This window comes from Lepisosteus platostomus, chromosome 20 (assembly GCF_059453375.1).
Source record: "Lepisosteus platostomus isolate fLepPlt1 chromosome 20, fLepPlt1.hap1, whole genome shotgun sequence".
Taxonomy (NCBI): domain Eukaryota; kingdom Metazoa; phylum Chordata; class Actinopteri; order Semionotiformes; family Lepisosteidae; genus Lepisosteus; species Lepisosteus platostomus.
In genome coordinates, this window is record NC_142630.1 from 8,910,320 (window position 1) to 8,927,807 (window position 17,488).

Genomic DNA, 17,488 nt, shown 5'->3' on the forward strand with positions numbered 1-17,488 from the left:
ATGTGCATTGTAAAACAGAAACTGGAAACATGCTTTTCTTTACAGATTTATTCAGTAAAATACCTATACCAGAAATCTATACTTTGGTTAATCCTGACTAAACTTGCTATGTTAGTAAAAAGACCCCTATATAAAGCTTCTTGATGCATTCTGCTAAAAAATAATATTCCCTACTACAATATATATGAGTAAATAAAGTTCTATTAATAAATCAATGCCTCAGACATGCTTGCTATGTTTACATTGAAATATTATATTTTAACAAAGGTACTGAATGAAAACCTCTTATAATTTTGTTCCTCTTCCTTAAGGGATCTTCAAACAATTTTAAAGACTGTCTGAACTCACAATGTAAAAATGTTTTAAACTCTTCGTAAAGAGTTTGAAACATGGGATCAGAGGGATGTACTGTACCATCCTTGCTTATTTACAATTGAAATGGCAGTCAGGTACGCCCTGCAAGAGCTCACTTCACTTCTCATTGAAGTTTGAGAGTGACTGACCTCTAAGTATCTTGCCTTGTACCAGGGATGACATTGACTTGTTTTAACTCCATGACTAAAAGCACCACTATTGTGTACAGGTTTTAGGTGAAGAATGTATCTTAAGGGTTTTTAATTGATTTGACTTCATCTCTGTGACACAGTCATGCCATTTAATCCACTTCTCCCATCATGTCCTGTTTTTGGGTAAATGTTGGTTCCGTCCACATCAATAGTTCATGTGGTTAAAGCAGCTGGAATTCCAGGCAGTCCAGACTCTCCTGACACTCTAACAAGTAACCTCCTTTCTTTAACAACCACGGACATCTGCTAGAATAGTATTGTCCTGGTACTTGCTTGTAGACTCATAGATTCTTAGAGCAATCGAATATGTGTTTGGTTCCAGCTTTTCCTTTGGGGTCAAGAACACTACGGTTTCTGAAAGAAATGATAAAGTAGGATCAGGCATATGTTTAAAGTTACTGTACTTTTGAAAATGCGTATAAGTCAAGGAACTCAGTCTTCACAAATATGAAACATGACATCAGACATTAAGTAATTTATGAATCTCGCAACATCCCATTAAGAGATATTTAAACTGTAGCTCAATGGACTAAAAATTAGTCAAAAAGGATTACTTGTCTTGACAGTCCATGTATTCCTGGACTTTCCCTGAAGTTCCACATGTAAAGAACAAGTACTGTCACTAAGTGGCAGTAGTACAGGACCAGACTCTTCATTACAGATTGATATCTCTCTCTCTTCAATTGTTGGGGCGTTCTCGTCTACATCCTGTAGCTTTATAAATAGTGTCCCTGTGCCGGTTGCAGGAACTTGATCTGTTGACAAAAAAATAAATGGGAACATAAGACTGGTTCTTAAATTGAGGTATGAGCTTCAACAACTTGGCTTTGTGTAAAGAAGTGCATCTGCAGCCAGGTCTCAATTTTAAGTGCACTGCTATCCAGTATCCAGTTCAGAGCCTAGGGAGTGTCCCAGCACCATGATAAAGGTAATGTAAGGCTAGATCATGTCACTAGCTGACTGTGAATGTGGTTCCCCCATTGGTAGAGCACAGCTGAATGTAGGGTTGGGAGTGATCAGATATGGCTCCCAGTAACACAGCACACCAGAGGTTCTGGAGGGTCACCTGCAGTCATGCAGCACTGTCAATGAGGGAAAGACTTCTCCCTCAATCAGTCCTGAAGGGATGGAACAAGTCACAGCACAGCTCAATGAAGGTTTGAAAAGAGTTTTAGTCTCTTATGCAAAAGAGCATTTTCTGAGACGATAACTCTTTTTGCCTCTTATGCTGTGAATATAACCATTCTAAAAAAGGTTCTCAGTACACTCCTGGTCAGTATTCTTGAGTTATCTTAAATGTTGTTTTTAGAGAAGCTTTTCTAAGTACATATTCTAAAAACATCTAAAAATGAATTTTCAGTCATAACATCTTTAATCTGAATTTCAGCAAAAAACAACTTACCATTATCAACTGCCAAAATGAGAGCTTTATATATCCCCCCAGTGAGAAATGGAGATTCTCTCTTCATGATGCTTTTCACACTAATGAGCCCTGTGTCTTTCATGACACTCAGCCACCCTGCAGGATCACTTCCTAGTTGATACCTGAAGGAAATGTCACAGAAAACACTTGAACAGAAATTTTATAGTTTCCAAGACCCCTTTTTCACCTGCTCCAGAAACATACGTAACATCAAATACTTATCTGATTCATATTATTGACTTGACATCTAGCTATAACAGCTTCTAGAATATGCAAGTGAAACTGTTTAAGCATAAGAGAATATCCCGTAATTTATTTGTCCTTAACATCAGTTTTAACTTATTGTGTAGTTGTACAGAATGCATCTAACTTCATATGCACAACCTAAACTATAATATTTTGTTTAAATATTTATTGTATAAAAAACATAACACTTGGTAGTCAGGTGTAACAGAAAGAGTAGAGAATTCTACATTGGAAAGTCTACAACATGTTGGCCACCTCAGGTGTGTTAAGAAGAAAGAGAAAGAGGAGGAGAAGAGGTGGGCTGATGAGACCAAAAGACACAGGTGTGGCTGGAGCTTATTATGAAGTGCTGGAAGCAAGACCACTCGGTGACCGTGAAGTGACCAGAAGAGCCACCAGTACACATATACAGTACAGCACCTGGCCCTCTGACCACCTCAGGATCACATAGCAAGCTCATTTATTCATTTATCAAACACTGTATTTTATCCTTTTTACTTTTCAGCGTGGAACAGACGCAGCTCTCTGCTCTAGCCTTCATAGTTGGCTGTTATTAACATCTATAAACTATGCAAGTGAGATCAGTTTGAATCACATCCAGTCCCATATCATTTCTGTCCTTGCTTTCTTATGCTGCATAGCTAGAAGGTTCAGAACCTACACTATTTCACTCCTAGGTATACCATTTCTCAAAGAGCACAAACGTTCCCTCTCAACAGTATAGCTATCAGATTAAAAAAAAATATTTTCAAGTCACTTCAAGACTATAAGAACAAACAATAAAGCATGTGAACATGAAAATTAGACCCTAGTTGTCTACCAAGAACTCCTCTGACTGTAATAAAGGCATGAGAAAGGTCCTTACCCTACAGTCTGCTTTCTTGCAGTGTCTGGATCTGTAGCTTTATATACGTCCAGTACAGCTCCTACTTCAAGGTCCTCTGACCGGCGGATTGTTTTTTGAGGTGGATCAAAGATCGGGGCCTCATTAACATCCTCCACATTTACAACAACAGTAGCAGTGGCTGTTGGCAGTCGAGTGGCAAAGGGCACTTCATTTTCTACTGTAATCAATAAAGTGTACTTGCTGTTCTTCTCAAAATCAAGACCCTTGAAGTGAATAAGAACCAGACATCTGTCACGTCCACAATATTTCAAGTGTCTTTGTGTTGGACGTTTTCATGATCTTTAAACTATCAGGGACTCACTCGGAATAGGAAAGTACATATTATTCAACTGAAAAATATATGTTATTTAAAAACTGAGAAAAGTTTAAAAAGGATGGAGAAATTAAGCTTTTGCGGGAAATTGTGAATGATTTGGAACAAAAACCTACAATACATTTGCTGATAAAATAAATTGCATTTCATTAACCACTTTGCTACATATACCCTCTTTTTAAAAATTATAATAATTTCAACTGAAATTATTTTCTTTGTAAAGTTTCTGGCTAATCGTCAGCCATGATAACATTTAGCTTCCCTACACAGACAGAATTAATATGGTCGACTAAGTCAATTTCAAGGAACCTCAATCTTACCTTTGCAGTTCTAACAATGCCCTCCATCTTGCCAGGCCCAGTGCTGACATTGAAGAACCCTCCTTCATTCCCTTTGACGATTGTATACCTGGTGTTCCAGGCTGTTGTGTGTGGTTCATCCTTATCGGTCACTGGTAATTTCACCACCTCAAAGTCTACTTTGTTTTCAGGCACAGTAACAGTATACTGAAAAAGTAAATGATTTATTATGTTTGTACTGTCTATATTATGTGGTGTTGTTATATATGTCCCACAACATCAGTGCGAATAAGAAATCCAATGTACATGTCCATCTGGCAATAAACTCCTCTACTAAAAAGAAATGCTTCATCGAGTTGCTGGGGTGAAATACTGTACAACTAATTCCTCTCCACATAAGTTGCAAATGTCAAATTCCCAACTTGGCTAGGAAACTCCCTATTTTATGAACATTGCTTAACTGTAAATATCTGGTTGGAGGTGAGGCTTAATATTGGCCTGAACAGAATGAATAAAGTGAATTTAGATTTAGGATTAAAAATAACGTATGTGTCATATTCAATAATCTGTTCTTAGTCTATCTTATGTGGGTTGTAAAAACAGAACTTACCGAAACCTGTGTGAACTGTGGAGCGTTGTCATTACTGTCTGTTACAGTGATGACTGCAGTGGCAGTGGTCAGCCGACCTGCCCCATCCATATCAGCAGCTCCAATCAGCAGTGTATATTCAGGATGTTGCTGAAATAATAAAAACTGCCAGGATGAAAGATTGATTGAATTATTTTAATAATACCACCACTATATATTCAAGAAACCTATTGATTAGGACTATGAAAATGTACTGTACATAAATATGCTGTGCAACAGTGCAATACAATGCTTGCAATGAAATATGAATAACAACTCCGATCTTGTCCTTTTTATTGCTTTAATACTTAAACTGTGATAAATTATGAACATACCTCTCTGTCCAGTTCAGCTGAAGCAATGATTATCACTCCACTCACTGGGTTGATCATAAACATGTTGGGATTTGGCTCCTTAGGTTCTTGGCTTATGATGCTGTACTTGATAATCCCATTGTCTGTATCAGGATCATCTTTGTCTGTTGCAGTTACTGTCATGAAAGCAGTACCTTAAAATATGAAATGCAATGACAAATTAAATGATAAACTGGCAGTTTTCAACAATAAATGGCTACTTTGCAATTCAGAGGCAGTGTAATCAGGAATCAAACACGTTTTCTGGTATGGCTACTAGTGTTTTGTGGTATTATGATACTAGATAACTAGATAAAGAAGGGGGCAGTTTGAAAATTAAACTAGTAAAGTAAATTGAAACTAAACACTTAGGTGTAAGTAATAGAAGTATTCCTGATTTACTAACTAGTTCTTACCTGGTGGAGATGCTTCTTTGGCATTGCCCAGAAAGGTGTCTTTGGTAAATTCAGGACTGTTATCATTCTGATCAATAACATAAATAACGATTTCCATAGGATCCTCTGCTGTTCTCCCATCAGCAGCAACAGCATGAGCCACAAGCTAGAAATAAACATTTATGTTTACTGTCATAAATTAAACATGAAGACCTGGAAAATTTAAAAAGGACTTAAATACTGAGTTTACCGTATAATGGTCTATCTTCTCTCTGTCCAAAGGCTGGTTTACATACATCCGTCCAGTGTTCTTGTCAATGGTGAAAATCCCTACAGGGGGCTGATCTACTCCTGGTCCAGTAATGCTGTATATAATTTGTGCCTCTTTGTCATTATTGGATTTGATCTGAAATAAAAAAAGTTAAATGTCCTAATTGTTTTTCGAGCAACACTGACCCATCTTTGGGGTAATTACAAGAAACAAGTCATGCTCCTGGTCCAGTAATGCTGTATAGAATTTGTGCTTCTTTGTCATTATTGGATTTGAACTGAAATTATAAAAAAAATGTAAATGGTCTTCAAGTGAAAAGGATACACAGTGTATACAACTGTGGTTGTAACAAAAACTATACTTGTTGTTGAACTCCAAGGACACGCAAATTAAACTGTTACAAGAATTTCATTTAAAGTGCATGAAAATACATTATTATACTGTGTCTTTCAAAAGTATTCAGACCCTTCCTATGATGTCCCATTTTGTGAATTCACAAAATACTGTGTATGCATTTTCATTCTTATTCACTCGCCATTAGAGTGTAGCTTTGGCCTAAAAAGATCTTCATCCCTTTTTTTATGTCTGAAGCAAGATGACAAGCATTTTTATTCTTTTTTCGTAATCAAAACTATAGCTTTGGCCTCGTGCTTTGTATCTCTGTCCTGCCGGAAGGAGCATCTTCATTCCAGTTTTAGGTCTGAAGCAGGATTTACTCTATGATTTGCCAGTTTGTTGCTTCATCTATGTTCCCATCAGCCTTGTCAGGTTACCCAGTCTCTGCTGATGAGAAGCAGAACTATAACATAATGCTGCCACAACCATATTTGACAGCTGAGCCACATGGAAATCTCTGTAACATTTTCTAAATGCATGATATGATCTCTGTAATTCTGAAACTGGTTACTTGGTTATTATAAGATATAATTAATAATTAGGGAAGAATATATGCATTTCTAAAGAGTTTTAGAGCAAACTCATTTAAAATGACTCACTTAATAATGCACGTTAAATAAGATGGCTGTACGTTCAGAGTAACACAGTAGCATGCAATTCAGACGTACCTGAAGCAAAGTACAGCTAAGATATAATGATTAAAATTCAGTTACATTATACGTTTGTAATACAAGAAGTTAATGATGATGTACCTTAACCAAAGTTTGTGGGAAAGTGCCTCTGTTGTTTTCAGAAACAGTGATGGGTGGAATGATCCAGTCTCTCTTCTGTCTCTTCCGCTCTCCTGAAGAGGACTGTGGAAACACAAGGACTGGGACATCTGGAGAGGTTTCAGGCTGTGAAAGAGAGGAATTGCATACAACATACTGTTAAAACTGTACTGTTTTTTCATTTTAATTGTATTGTTTTTGGGGTTGTATTAAATCCTATCTCTGAATTTTTAGGATTGTGTTGTTTAGTGACACAATCCTGCCTGGACAGCCAGTGTATATGCAGGTTTTGTGTCTGCACTAGAACTTGATGAACTGGGGAAAACATAGATAATTGAGGTCCTGTAGACTCAGGCTCCAATGACAAACTGCAATCACAGCAGACCACCTGGGCCTGGATTAGACACTCCAGGTTTATTAGTATAATAATCATCACTTTTATTTTATATAGGACCTTTCATAATACATCATCACAAGATGCTGAAATATAAAACAACAGAAATAAATATAACCATATTGGAGACTGACAAAGTGCCAAGAGTGCATCATTTTTAGGTGTTTTAATAGTTAACAGTTCACCGATGAGAGTATGTTGAGAACAGTAAGGTCACCGTAGTGCTCAAACTCATCTCATTGAGAATTTTTCCACAGTTACCTGTCCTGGAGTGATACTGTTCTTATCATGGAAGTGATGGCTTCTCAGCTCCTTTTCCACTGTGACTCTTGTGGTCAGTTTTTTCCCACTAGAATCCCAGGCATGGACTGAAAAACTCTTGTGTCCATCAAGCAGATTCACAGCCCTCTTCACCTTTATAGTTCCATCTGTGTCCACTTGAAATCGTGAATCATCCGACATATAAACTGTTCTCTTATGGCCTGAGCAGTCATCAAAGTTCACTGCAAAAAAAAAATTGTAGTAGTGTTTCATAAAGCAGAAAACATTACTGGTAATGAAGTGTACTGGACATTTTTTGATGATAGAAACTCCCTTAAAAAACTTTAAAAAAAATGTTTTCTAGCATAATTTGAGAGATTTGGGATATGTCTGTTAAAGACTTGATGCTATTTTCATAACAGTCAGATGTGATGTAGAGACTAGTTTAAACTACAGAATATATATATATATAAATCAGAACTAAATAGCTGTATTTCCTCTAAAATATTCTACCATAAAATGTATTAATAAAAAATATAATCGTAAAAGAGGACTGTACAAAAATGTTTTTCTCATGCAAGTGCAAGAAGTCTTTATTGCCATGTCCTGTTATAATTTAGATACATAATTATTCTTCTCTTAAAAATCTCAGAGAAGGGGTTCCTGCAGGTTTAATTAATTAATTCATCATTTTCTTATTTCACCCTAGCTAGTTCTAGAAAACTAGTAAAAAAAACACAGAGCTTTGATGACCCCCTTTGTGCAATATGAACCTAAAAAACTCGCACTCCAGTTCCTTACACTGAGAAGGTAAGATCCTATCAGGTGTGGCAGTGTCTTACCCTTTCCCACTCTCCTGCCTGCGGGCAGAAGCTCCTGGTCAACTTGGAAGACCAATCTGTCTGAACTGGACCCAGGCTGACAGGATGGAGCATCTTCCCCTGATCCTGTAGCCACAACCTGCGAATATAAAACGAAATAGGTTTTAATGTAATATTTATTAAAATATAAATAACCTTATGGTATACTGAGCAAATACAATTGTGTATATGATTTTTATAGTTCTTCATCTGTCCATAAAGTATAAGCAGTACAACAAAGAGGTAATAGCTAAAAAGGTACAGGATATTAGAGTATCAAGTAGAGAGCTGTGTCAGCATGCGTAGGCTGCAAAGGAACAGGTAAAGGTTTATTCCATGCTTAGAGAAAAAGAAAAAAGACACAATGTTTTGTCTGTGGAGCCTTCTTCAGGTGTAAGGGAAAGATGCCCTTCTGACCATATGAAGTCACAGATAGAGGCCAAACACAGCTATTCCACCCTTATGTGAGGCTCACAGCCAGTGAATATCAAGCAAAGTTTCAACTTTGAAGACCAGGGAGCTTTCAGAACAACTCAGGAATAAAGCTGAATAAAAGCACAGATCAGTAGAAAGGCATAAAATAATTTTAAAATACTGAATATGACTTTACCCTATTTGAAGTTAATTATTAAGAAGTGTACATAATATGTAAATGTACATAAATGCACATAATACCACCCACACACTGCCTAGATTTGGCTGTCTCGTAACCCAAAAAATGGACATCATTTGCACTAAGCTAATGCTCAAAGTTGGTAGAGACTTATTCAAAAAGACTTGTGGATGTCACTGCTGTCAAGGGTGCATCCACCAGGTATGTTTGTTCATGATTTTGTATGGTTTTGCAATCAACATATTTCTTTTTTTTCTCTTTTGCTGTATTGATATTTACTGTATCTTATCTTACCCTTACAAGTTTTCCGTTTGAGCATTCAGTTTTTAAAATATAATATTAGGTTCTGTCATTTGTAATTTATTCTGCATTTTGTAATGCCACACAATAGGATGCTGTTGAAAGAATCTGAATACTTTGGTACAGCACTGTACACCTTTCTATAAATCATGTGTGTATAGTGTACTGCATATTGAAGAGCTTGTATATACACAGTATATAGTTTTAGAAGCATGAGAATGAATCTTACCTGGACTACAAAAAGGATCACTTTTAACTGCAAACACCTCATTTTCCCGAATACCCTCAGGATTACTGTAGAATAAGTTGTATCCCTGTAAATGAAATAATCTCAACTGAGAATCTTACTGAAAGTACGTAGATTTGAGCGCTACCTCATGTGTACAGATGACTTTGCCCACTGATTCCAACAACTCTTCTCTAAATATGGGCAGAAGACTTTTGATCAGTATCTCAGGCACAGGCAAATGAGGGTACTGTACCTTCAGGCCCCTGACTTCCCAAACCATGAATGCTCCCAGTCAAGGAGAAAAAATACTGATTAAACCCATAGCAATGATTTAAAGTTTTCATATGGAAATTTCATTTTCTTTCCTGACTACCTACCTGTGTACAACATATGTATTTTGAAATGTAGGTGTTTTTTCAGAATTATGAAACGAGCAATAGCACTACACTAACCTTCTTCAAAGTAAAATAACAAACAAATACATACTGTATAGTATTCAGGAATACCACAAACAAGCAAGCAGTAATCTTTCCAACATGAGCTCAAGGCAAATGGGGTCAGATAAGAACAAAGTATAGGTTACAAATGTGAGGAGAACATTTTGCTCATCTGAACCATTTAGCAGTTTTTAGCTAATTGATCCAATGGTCTCGCCAAGCCATTTCAGGAAAGGAGCCAGGGAGTCAGGCTTGTAGTCCCTCTGTTCAAAAGATTCAGTTCCTTCAGCCTGTCAGTGTAGAATATTCCCTTGAGATCCGGTCTGACATCTGGTTACTCTTCTCTGGACTGATCTCAGAGCAGCAATATCTTTTTATAACTTTGTGACTGAAATTGTACACAATATACTAAATGAGGTGCATTGTGCAATTTTAATAAAACTAATCTCTTAGTTTAAATTCACCATTTTAAACTCTATATTTAGCATTTTGTTTGACATTATCTGGAAGAAACGAAGTAAATGAAAGTGTCAAAATAAACATTTAAGTCTTTTTCATAAGTAGCTCCTTCTAACTCATTTTCCATTTTATATTTATAGAGTTTTCTGTGGTCTGATACTTGCTTGTAATACTGTTGTTTGCAGCTTGAACATGAATGAAATACTCATTTTTTATATCAGCCATTTCCATTTTATTATCTTGAAGTTTACCATTATGACCCAAACACATTTGACTTTATCCTTCATGGTTCTTTTACTGTTGCAGTACTGAAAGAACAGTTTACTAATAATTGTAGCCTCTACTGAGATATTATTTTCTATCTCTTGGCCTTTTTAATATCTCCATTTACCTGTCATCAATACCAGCAACAGAAAGGTTCTTGGCTTCTATCAAAGAGAAGAATGTGTTAAATACAAGTCTGATCACAATGTGGAATGTTTACCTTTCTAGAACATCCATCAGTGCTTTTTCAGTAAGACACTTGTTTTCATTCCTGCACTTGGTGCTTTTCCAAACCACGAGGTTTAAAAACTACATCCAAGTCCAAGTCCCAGAAAAAACTTCTCGCTTGCAAACAGATCCTTATTGGAAGATGAAGCAGACAATAACACATGCAAATGGTTTTAGTTTAGGAATAGAATACTTCAGATAAAGAGAAAATAGTAACAAATAGTAATAAATATAAAATAAAATGTAAAAGTAAGGGCTACATGATGGCCCAGTGGTTAGCATTACTGCCTCGCAGTTAAATTCTATTTTTAGTTCCTGTCCTGGGGTTCTATCTACGTGAAGTTTGTATGTTCTCCCCATGTTCATGTTGGTTTCCCCTGGGATTTCCAGTTTCCACCCACTGCTCAAAACATAGTGGTAGGTTATTGGTTTCTGGCAAAATTGTCTGTGTTTCTGTATGTCTGCCCCTTGATGGACTGGCCTTGTGCCTGTGAGCCTGACCTGGGAGAAAAGTTTAGAAAATTGGATGGATGGAAAATTAAACATATGAAAATTAAACACCTGGTACTTTTCTTTGAACATTTCCTTTATAATTAACTGAACTCCCTATTGCTAGTACTACTTCGGTGTTGGTTTATAAAATTCCTGCATCCCTCCATTAGAAAGCCTCTCATCCTGGTGAGAGCCGTGGCAACCTGGAACCTATCCCACAAGCAGAGGGGGCAAGGCAAGACTGGCAGCACATGACTGCTGGCACACTGGATGGCATGCCAATCTATCACGGGCCCCTGGCAAAAGGAACAGTTTAGGTTAGACAATCAAACTGAACCAGTATATTTTAGGGAGACCAAAGGAAAACCCACATATACCCAGGGAGAAGATGCAAACTCCACACATAATGTACATCACTCTGGATCCTGTGACCCCAGAACTGTGAGGAAGCAGAGGTATCACAGTGGTGCCCATGTGAAACCCAGTATTAATGAAGAAACACACTTTGATTATAACCTTGTGCTTTTCGTTTATTTGATTACATTAATAGAATCAAAGTGGTTCCAAGATATAAAAGGAAGTAAAGATCTGCAGTAAGGTTTCCATTTTACAGTAGTCTGAAATGAAAAACGTGTCTGTTGTTCAAGTTCACAAGAATTTAAGAAGATACACCCCCATCATCAAGACCAAACTTGATTCTACTTTTTTTTATTCCCAGAATACAAAACCTGCCTCTGCCTGAATCATCGTGTCTAAAATCTTTGGGATCAGTGGCACATCTGCTGAACACAGAACACTGGTATGTCTCTTTTTCCCTTATGTGCATTTGTATTACTTCAATCTCTGGTCTTGGGCAATTGCAACTATGAAGGATCTTTTGTGGAATGTGAAAGTGAAGTGAGATGTCTAATTTACAGACAAGTCCAAGCAAAAAATGGCCGTATTCACCATTTCCTTTGAATTGTTTTTGATACTTGTTTTCTGGCTAGGAACTGTAATGTGAAAGGACTCCTTCACCAGCTCTCTGATGGATATTTCCTAATTCTGCCTTTCAGTACTTTTCTGCTGGGCTTACATCACACATTGTGAGTGAGCCACTCTTGCCTTTTTGTCTAGAGTATATATCAAACTATGCCTCTTTGTCCACACATACAGTATCTCGAGCCATACTGTATATACTGTACAGGATTCCACTCTTGTCTGATCCATGAACAAAACTCCATATCTCCATAGATCATTCACTATCCAAAATGGTGTGAAGTGGTTGCACTAGCTGTTTCTTTAACACATCAACTTCTTACTACACTTTAGAATTTCACTTTTGAAAGAAAGCCCCAAAATAAAAATGAATCAGCAGGTATATTATGTTTTTTAATTTGTTGTAATTAAGTGCCCAACATAGAAGCGAGTGCTGCCTTCTTCAACTTTATCAGCTTTATCCCAGATTATTTTTACACAAATAATCTAAAAGTAAATTGTAAACAGAACAAAGTAAGAATTATTTTAGTATAGACTGTTTTTTTTTATTTTGGCTCTATCCATCTAATTTTATTTATTTGTTAATGGGATACACTCACTTCATCATGATCCAACTCGATTCTGTTGTTTTTGATTCTCTATAATAATCAAAATCTGCCTCTGTCTGAATCATCATGCCCTGTGTCTTTGGGTTAAGAGCCACGTTGGCTGAACACAGAACTATCTCGCTTTGCTGCATACAGCATTTCCTAACATTTAAAAACCCGTTATAACACCATGGCATTATAACGTGTGTAGAAACCCCAACAACTCTGAGCTTCTGCATTTGTTCTGTTAGTTAGGGAACTGTACATTAAACAGAAAATAAAGATTTTAAAACCTTGACACTTGATACACCTGATGCACCCTGACTGTATGTAAGTCAGACATACAATGCATGAGTATTTTTAAGGTATTAAAAGTGAAAGATGAAAAAAATGGCATGGTTGTTGCTGCTGCTCAGTTTGTCCTGGTCCTGGGGTTTTGTTCTGGACAGGAGTGTTGGTTTGTTTGTTGCTTGTTTGCCCAGTGTCAGCATGGCCTTTTTTCGGGTGCTATATTTTTCTCCTGTCCACCAATAAAATGTTAGGTAGTTTACTGGGGTTTCTAAATTGTCCTTGATTGTGTGTTTGTGTCTGTGATGGACAGATGTGGTGTCCAGTGTGTAATCTTGTCTTGCACCCCCTGTGTCCAGGAAATATTTCAGGGCTGTTTTGATTGTGGACAAAGTCTCCCATTATCTATTTTTTTTTATTCCTGTCTGTGTCTGAGCATAGTAGACACCAATCCAACATACTCAGGACATTTTAAAAACCATAGAAATACCTTTTCCGAAGCACGCAGAAGCATAAAATAGAAATGTTATTGAATGTTGTGAAAACTTGCTATATGCTGTCAATAAATTCTAAAAGCTCAGGCTAAAAGCAGAACACAATTTCATGATCAGAATACTATATTTCTAGGGTTGTTAATGATTATTTTGACTAAAACCAGACACATTTTTCAGGTTGCCTAAACTCAAACACAGTACCACCAGCAGATGTCGGTAAAAATCAATAATCTTTAAACTAGATTTGTTCATTTCTGTTTCTTAGACACAGCAGCCAGCAATTGGACTGTGATATGTACCACCTACACTTTGGTTTAAATTGGGGAATTAATAATAATAATAATTAATAGTAATTGCTTACACTTATATAGCGCTTTTTCTGGACACTCCACTCAAAGCGCTTTACAGGTAATGGGGACTCCCCTCCACCACCACCAATGTGCAGCATCCACCTGGATGATGCGACGGCAGCCATAGTGCGCCAGAACGCTCACCACACATCAGCTATCAGTGGGGAGGAGAGCAGAGTAATGAAGCCAATTCACAGAGGGGGATTGTTAGGAGGCCATGATAGATAACAGCCGATGGTGAAATTTGGCCAGGATGCCGGGGTTACACCCCTACTCTTTTCGAGAAACACCCTGGGATTTTTAATGACCACAGAGAGTCAGGACCTCGGTTTTACGTCTCATCCGAAGGACGGAATTAAGTAATTCAATTAAGTAATTCAATTAACAAGCCTCTTTGTAATCGGATTAAAAATTGAGTTTCTGTTCCAATTACGTTTATCAACATCTCTTTACAGTTACTGTACAAAAATAGGCTAGAAAAAAACAAGAACTCGTGCACTGGATGTCTTCAGGTTATTCAGTGCAACATGCAGAGCAAGACTTCAGTAATAAAAGAAAAGCCAATATTTAGATATTTGAGATTTATGTAAAACCCAACCCAACTTTTCAATTGGTTATAGGTTTATTGGTTTTGCGAATATCATAGTGTCGTAACAAATTATGCTAAAAAACAACACTCAGAAGTTGTTTTTTACCTAATTAGGATCCGGAGCAAAACTCAGAACGTAATACTGTATATGAGTTAAACATACAATGCACCAATATTAATAAAGTTTTGAAAGCAGGAAGAATTGCAATTAAAGACGTGTTTCTTTAATGCAGGCCATTCCGAAATTATCATTTAAACTGTGCAGCCGACGCAATACTGGCAATTTCCCACCCATGGGGAGTCTAGTATTTCGCGTACATCAATACGTTTTGTCGCCTTTGAGCCACCGTAGCTCTGCAACCAATCTACAGCCGGTACAGGTCAAAGCCACACAAAAAAAACCTGAGGAAAGGAATGTTTTCAAGCTGGTCTGGAAAGTAGCAGTTTCTTTTAAGAGAACAGAAAATAGAATTTCACAGATGTCCGGAGGGACTCGGTTAGAAAATGCGAACCCTCTGATCTTCCAGCGATCAGGGGAGAGGCTGCTGACGGCGGAGGAAGAGGATGAAGAAGTTGCTGATCCTATTGACGACAGAGAAATTTTCGATATCCTTGTTAATTTTATTAATGCATTCGTGCGCTTTATTTCAGCTTGCGACAGAGCATTCCATTGTGCCGTCGTTTCAGAGTTGCCGTGTTTTCTCCTTGATTTCTTTCTAACATCTCATCAGGTCGATTAATGACCCCGAACATCCGCTGTCCCTGGAAGAGTTAAACGTTGTGGAGCTAGTGAGAGTCAATGTGGGTTCCTCTGCTCTTTTACATTTGCTTGTGCTCCTATCCGCCAGACAAAACAATCTGCTACATTAGTACGGACTGTGCATTGCACGATTTTTTAAATCGTTATAATGTAAGCCAGCTGGTAAGAGTATCAAGTACAGTTACTCGCAAGAGCATTCATTTCTCACTGTAACAAAGAAAGATGGAAGACGAATGCCTTTGAAACTTAATCTACTGTTAATGAAGAGGTTGTGTAGTGGATGAATGTAAAAGGGCTGCTTCCTTTACCCCACAGGTGAACGACAATGAGAGCACAGTGTCTGTGGAGTTCACTCCTACCATTCCTCACTGCAGCATGGCGACTTTGATTGGCCTGTCCATCAAAGTCAAGCTACTTAGATCGCTGCCCGACAGGTTCAAGGTGAGTCATGTAAAAGGCCTGTTTGAGTTAATATATTATTCATCCAACACTCACATGTACATCTTATGTCGACTGCCTCATCTTGCAGGATGGTCTTCTACCGCTTTCTTTAGGTGAAGTTTTAATATGTGTGTTTCTATCAGCGTTTTCAAGTCCTGAATGAAGAGCTGGTCACCGATTTTCTTATTAATGATTTAATTACTAGAGGTGGTTGGGCGTTAGCTGTATAGGAAGTGCTACTGTTCTCCTGGTTGTGTAAATGTATTTTTCTCTATTAAGATCGATGTGCACATCACACCTGGTACCCATACCTCTGAACAAGCAGGTAAGAGCTTTGTATGATTCTTTCTAATATATTTTTATTTCGTTTAAATATTTAGGTTTTTTAAATGATCCAAAACCCGATGGTTCTGTCCCCAGCTCGGTCAAGCTGGGTATTTCACTGAAGCGATCTGATGGAAGTACTGTGCTCAAGGGCACAACGAAAATGTCCAACCCAGCATTTGAAACCATAACCTTACAGTTACAAGATCAGAGTGCTAACCACTACTGCACACTGCACAGTGCCATTCAGCTAGGCAGCTGTGGTTTCAAATAAATTTGCAAATAGCTGACACATGTTCCTCCTCCTGTTCATCATGATGTGATATTGTAATTATTAGTTACTGTTCATTCAGCTCAGTCCAAAACATCTGTGTCTTCAACCAGTTCAAAACTGTCAGAAGAACATTAGTGGATACCTCTGTCAAGTTTTATTTCGTTGTGTGTTTAATCTTAATCTTAATCGCTTTATATTTTCTCTCAACAGTTAACAAACAGCTTGCAGATAAAGAAAGAGTTGCTGCAGCTCTGGAGAACTCTCATCTGCTGGAAGTGGTGAATCAGTGCCTGTCTGCTAGAGTTTAACCAGAACAGATCTTCAGAACCACAGGACAAGTTCAGCTGCTAATTTCCTACTTCTTTGTAAAATTTGTTACACCTGAATTATTTAATTAAATGTTGGATAATTGCTCTTGTATTTTTGTTGCACGGGAATGAAATGATTCATGTTTGCATTGCTGTGCAACTCCTAGAGTCAACATCAAGAATGATGTTTTTGTAAGTTAATCTTTTCTTGCAAGTTTGCCACAGGTCCTCTTCATTAAATATATTTTATATTAAATATGTTTTAACAGAAATTACTTTACCCTTTTATATAAGGATGGATGGCGGCTAGATCAGTGCTTTTATTTGAAATGTAATAATGTCACATAAAGAATAATGAAATATTAGTTGTTTAATAAATTGCTTATTCTGTAATGTTGTTTCTTTTTTATATTTCCTTCAAACTATGGAAACTGGAAAAAAAAGTCTTCTTTGAAAGCAACCAGGCATATTTTAGGATTGTGTTTGATGTTAGACAGAGGGCTGAGAGGTGAAGTGTTCCAGTGGAGATAGTCTCTCAGAGCCAGTCCACACAACATTCAGTTTACTTCATGCTCCTGCATTAGAGCTCGGCAGCTCCTTTTCCAGGGCTGAGGAAAGAACACTGCAGTAACAACCAGACCAGAGTGAAATTTGTACATTTTAGTAAAATACTTAGAAAAACCAATAATGTCCTTTTAAAAAAAATCATAAATTATTTGTTTGAAAATATTAGTCTGCTTAAGCTGATAAGGCTATGCAATCATGACATTTTTTTTAACATTACATGTATATATAACTAAACTAATCCTCGTGTTCCAGAGAGTCCTCTGATTTTTATTCCACCTTTGATCTTAATTTTTTAAATTTAATTAAGTTTTTGATTGCCTACTTTTCTAACGACAGTAGCTGCCAGTTCACAACTCCCAGCACTGTGGGATCTGCAGGACTCCCGCCCACAAGGTCTGGAGGTGACCTTCCAATGGATTCATTC

At 37.3% G+C, this 17,488-nt stretch overlaps 2 protein-coding genes across 3 annotated transcripts; one reads left to right on the forward strand and one right to left on the reverse strand.

Annotated features, from left to right (window-relative positions):
- Positions 1-33: 33 nt before the first annotated feature.
- LOC148644460 (cadherin-1-like) lies at positions 34-9,402 on the reverse strand. Of its 2 annotated transcripts, none has more exons than XM_088614137.1 (13): positions 9,225-9,402; positions 8,065-8,182; positions 7,223-7,464; positions 6,550-6,693; positions 5,381-5,536; positions 5,152-5,296; positions 4,718-4,890; positions 4,365-4,508; positions 3,776-3,961; positions 3,101-3,345; positions 1,969-2,111; positions 1,121-1,321; positions 34-920 (listed from the first exon to the last, which is right to left on the reverse strand). In XM_088614137.1, exons 1-13 carry the CDS (start codon positions 9,264-9,266, stop codon positions 793-795), a joined length of 2,067 nt encoding a protein of 688 aa, XP_088470263.1. In that variant the 5' UTR covers positions 9,267-9,402; the 3' UTR covers positions 34-792. The 2 variants fall into 2 exon arrangements, with proteins under 2 accessions (XP_088470263.1, XP_088470265.1); XM_088614139.1 differs by having other exon boundaries at positions 4,365-4,493; positions 9,225-9,401.
- A 5,335-nt stretch (positions 9,403-14,737) lies between these two features.
- ciao2b (cytosolic iron-sulfur assembly component 2B) lies at positions 14,738-16,890 on the forward strand. Its single transcript, XM_088613969.1, has 5 exons — positions 14,738-14,996; positions 15,112-15,191; positions 15,466-15,591; positions 15,871-15,916; positions 16,400-16,890. Exons 1-5 carry the CDS (start codon positions 14,870-14,872, stop codon positions 16,495-16,497), a joined length of 477 nt encoding a protein of 158 aa, XP_088470095.1. The 5' UTR covers positions 14,738-14,869; the 3' UTR covers positions 16,498-16,890.
- Positions 16,891-17,488: the final 598 nt, after the last annotated feature.